This window comes from Nylanderia fulva, unplaced genomic scaffold, assembly GCF_048542155.1.
Source record: "Nylanderia fulva isolate GAGA-0341 unplaced genomic scaffold, ASM4854215v1 Scaffold576, whole genome shotgun sequence".
Classification (NCBI taxonomy): domain Eukaryota; kingdom Metazoa; phylum Arthropoda; class Insecta; order Hymenoptera; family Formicidae; genus Nylanderia; species Nylanderia fulva.
This window is the reverse complement of record NW_028190672.1, coordinates 11772-15087: the sequence shown is the minus strand read 5'-3', so window position 1 is coordinate 15087 and position 3316 is coordinate 11772. Positions and strand designations below refer to the sequence as shown.

At 30.9% G+C, this 3316-nt stretch overlaps 1 protein-coding gene across 1 annotated transcript; it reads right to left on the bottom strand.

The window, feature by feature from the left end:
• Positions 1-1092: 1092 nt before the first annotated feature.
• LOC146720961 (uncharacterized) lies at positions 1093-1698 on the bottom strand. The gene is made up of 2 exons (XM_085487567.1): positions 1585-1698; positions 1093-1501 (listed from the first exon to the last, which is right to left on the bottom strand). The coding sequence occupies exons 1-2, from the start codon at positions 1635-1637 to the stop codon at positions 1093-1095; spliced, it is 462 nt and encodes a 153-aa protein (XP_085343693.1). The 5' UTR covers positions 1638-1698.
• Between the last annotated feature and the right edge of the window lie 1618 nt (positions 1699-3316).

Below are 3316 nucleotides of genomic sequence, written 5' to 3'. Positions count from 1 at the left end.
GAATATTACGATTATATATCTTCTATTCAGCTCATTTTAATTAAAAATTATTAAAGTTTGATATTAAATTTTATAAAATAAATTCTTATGTAATATGTAAGACAACAAATAAAACAATTTTGTTAAAAATTTATCCATACATCAGTCTTTTATTGCCAGTCATATACGCCTATTTTTCATACAAATAGAGAAATATAACTGCATAATGCAAATATATATTTTATTATGATTTTTTATCGATAATTAACAAAAAAATGTAAATTGAACAAGAAATGACAGTTTTGATTTTCAATCACGTTTTGTACGCTTGACTGCAAGTAAATAATGCTGCTTTATTATGTAAAAAAAAACTCGATAAGTAAATGCAGCTTTTCCCAATTAAAAAAACTCAATAAATAAATGCAGCTTTTTCAACTAAAAGAACTCAATAAGTAAATGTAGCTTTCCTCTCTTGCAGAGCTTGATACAGCTTTGTCACGCTGTTTATCAAAATAACAGAAAATAAATAAATAAAAAACTAAAATAAACTTTAATAAAATAAAAGTTATTTCAACTTGAAATAAAAATTTTAAATAAAATTAACAAAATTATATAAATTTTAAATACATATAACTTCATTTACGTGAAATGTTCATAAAGTTTGTAACTTTGGTTATAAAGTAAAAAATGAAGTGATTGAAAATGTGTACATTTATTAGCTTTTTTTTACCTTTGAATCCTGTAGAGTTACACATTTTTCCCAATGATGAAAGATCTAATTATTAGATCTAATTAAGATATAATTATTGTAAAAACCAACACACTTGTCTTTTAACAAAATTAAAATTAAACTTAATAAACTGTTCATAAATTTTATAAATTTGTAATAATATCTTATTAACATTTTTTAAAAGACAATGTGTCTATTTTTATAATTACTATATCTGACAGATCTTGTCAGGAAAAATGTGTAACTTCGCAGAATTTATATGTAGAAAAGATTAATAAATGTGTTTTACTACATTTTCTCCTTTAAGTAGGCAAAGGAACAAACTTTATGAATGTCTTATGTATACATATAATTTAGTAAACCTTCAGTCTTATTATATCTTATTAATCTTCTTCGTCTGATAATTCTTGTGTTGAGTATTTTTTACTTTCTATTCTCTCTAGTATCTTAAGTTGCCCTTGTAAGATACTATTTCGTTCTTTTTGCAATTGTAATTGTTCTATTTGTAATTCATTACATTTTTTAAGCTCCGTCAGATATTTTGTACGTGTTTCTTGTTTGGCATCACTTTCTCTTTGTAGCACAGCACAGATGGATTCCTTAAGTGATTGTAGAGTATGCGCCAATTTGCCATCTCGTACTTTTGCTTTTGTATTTATTAAAGATGAGCAACTGCTATCCGTCATGGACGATTTGCTGCTACCTATTACTGATTGAGATTGACTGTTAACTGCAGATGGTGTCGAAGGTGGCGAGTCTAGTGCAATAGAAGATTGTTCTTCATTTACATTCCTATAATAGAAAACATTTTAAATTATATCTAAAAATATATCTAGAAATGAATTAAAAAACATTTTAAGGAGATGATTACTCACTGAGACAAATGTTGACTGACCACTTTTTGCAAAATGTTTTCTTGAGAAACCATTCCATTGCGGCCAGCTACAAAAGATGGCACTCCACTGTGACTTTTTCCAAATAAGTTTATCATTTCACTGTAAAGATACATATGTATTCTATTACTTACTTGTTAAATACTAAATATAATACTAACTACTTAATAAAAACAGAATATTGTAAGAATGACAAAATAAAAATATGAAACAAATCGACTGAACTATTAATTATAATGTTTAATTCAAAAATATCATATATATAATTATATACAGAAAACACAAGATAGAACTTACTCTTTAAATGGAAGACGGTTTAGTGCCTTTTCCAGAACTATTTTTTCCCATGGTCTGTTTGATATGTTTATCCCATTTCTTCTTCAACAATTTAAATTTATTTTTCATGTGATTTTTAGTAGCATTCACATAACCTCTTTCTTGGAAGGATTCTGCTATCGCTTGAAACATAGCCTCTTTACTTTGATATTTTCTTTTCTGGAATTTTTTTTCATGCTGTTCATACTCTGTGAAAAACAACATTATGGTTTTATAGTCCCAAATAAAATAGCCATCATTATTGACACCAGAAGTATTCTCTTTTTCATTATCTGAGTCTATAATTGAAGAGTCCAATGAAGACACAATTGTAGGCGTGTGCTGCATAAAGCTTGTTACAGGAATCGTAACAGAAGAACTCTCATGGATTTTAATTTGAGGCTGAATTTCAGAAGGACCTGCTTTATTTAGTAAAGCATTCACAATTGAAGAGTCTAGTGAAGACAAAGTTGTAGGTGTGTACTGCATAGAGCTTGTTACAGGAACTGTAACAGAAGGACTCTCGTGGATTATAGTCTGAGGTTGAATTGTAGAAAAACTTATTTTATTCAGTACAGAATCCAAAGGCGCAGTTGTGGTTAGGAACTGTGTCGAGTTTGTTGTAGCAGTTACAACAGAAGTACACGCAAAAGTCTGGGGAGGCTTAATTAATTTTAATGATACCAGTTTAGGTTTCACAGCTGAAAAATAAAACTATTAATATAGTACAATATTTATGCAATTTAAATTATCTTAGAATAAAATCATTTAATCTATCTCTTAGAATTTATTTTATTAGTTAATTAAGTAAAAATATAAAAAGTATTATGAGTATTTAAGTAATCAGCATCATATATAAAATTCTTACCTGAATACTTAAAAGAAGTTTCCATTGTGAAATATCAAGACAGTGACGGCGTAGCCGAATAATAAAAGCGAGATTATTGGACTACCCGACTCTTGAGCAGTGGATACTGTTTACAGTACAAGCTTCACACGCATGCGCGATAAAATAGCCCCAAATGCACCACCTTCGAAGGTGAGGCAAATAGAGCGTGCTCTTAATTGCTCCTTAGAGTATGCTCTAACGTGACGCGAACATCTAGTCGCCATCTTGTTTCCGGTGACACGAACGTATTGGAGCGCATTGGAGTGAGAAGGAGCATGTTAGGGCATGCGACGCGAACAAACCTTCGAAGTCATGCCGGCGGGGGCTATGCCCCTGGTAGGTTCAACCTTGCCGGATGAGTTTGGAAGGAGAGGACAGACTAAGAATGCACCAAACGTCTTAAGCCAAGGTGTAAGGCAACGTGCCGATGGCTGCTTGGCCACGAAGACGTGAAACAGCGCGGTCGCAAACGTTCCCTCTGGGGTACCTGCCGACCCCCCAGAGTAGCTA

Coding starts and splice junctions, on each gene's coding strand:
- LOC146720961 (XM_085487567.1), bottom strand. CDS start 1,637: ATGGTTTCTCAAGAAAACATTTTGCAAAAAGTGGTCAGTCAACATTTG. Junction 1,502..1,584: donor GTCAGTCAACATTTGTCTCA/GTGAGTAATCAT, acceptor TTTCTATTATAG/GAATGTAAATGAAGAACAAT.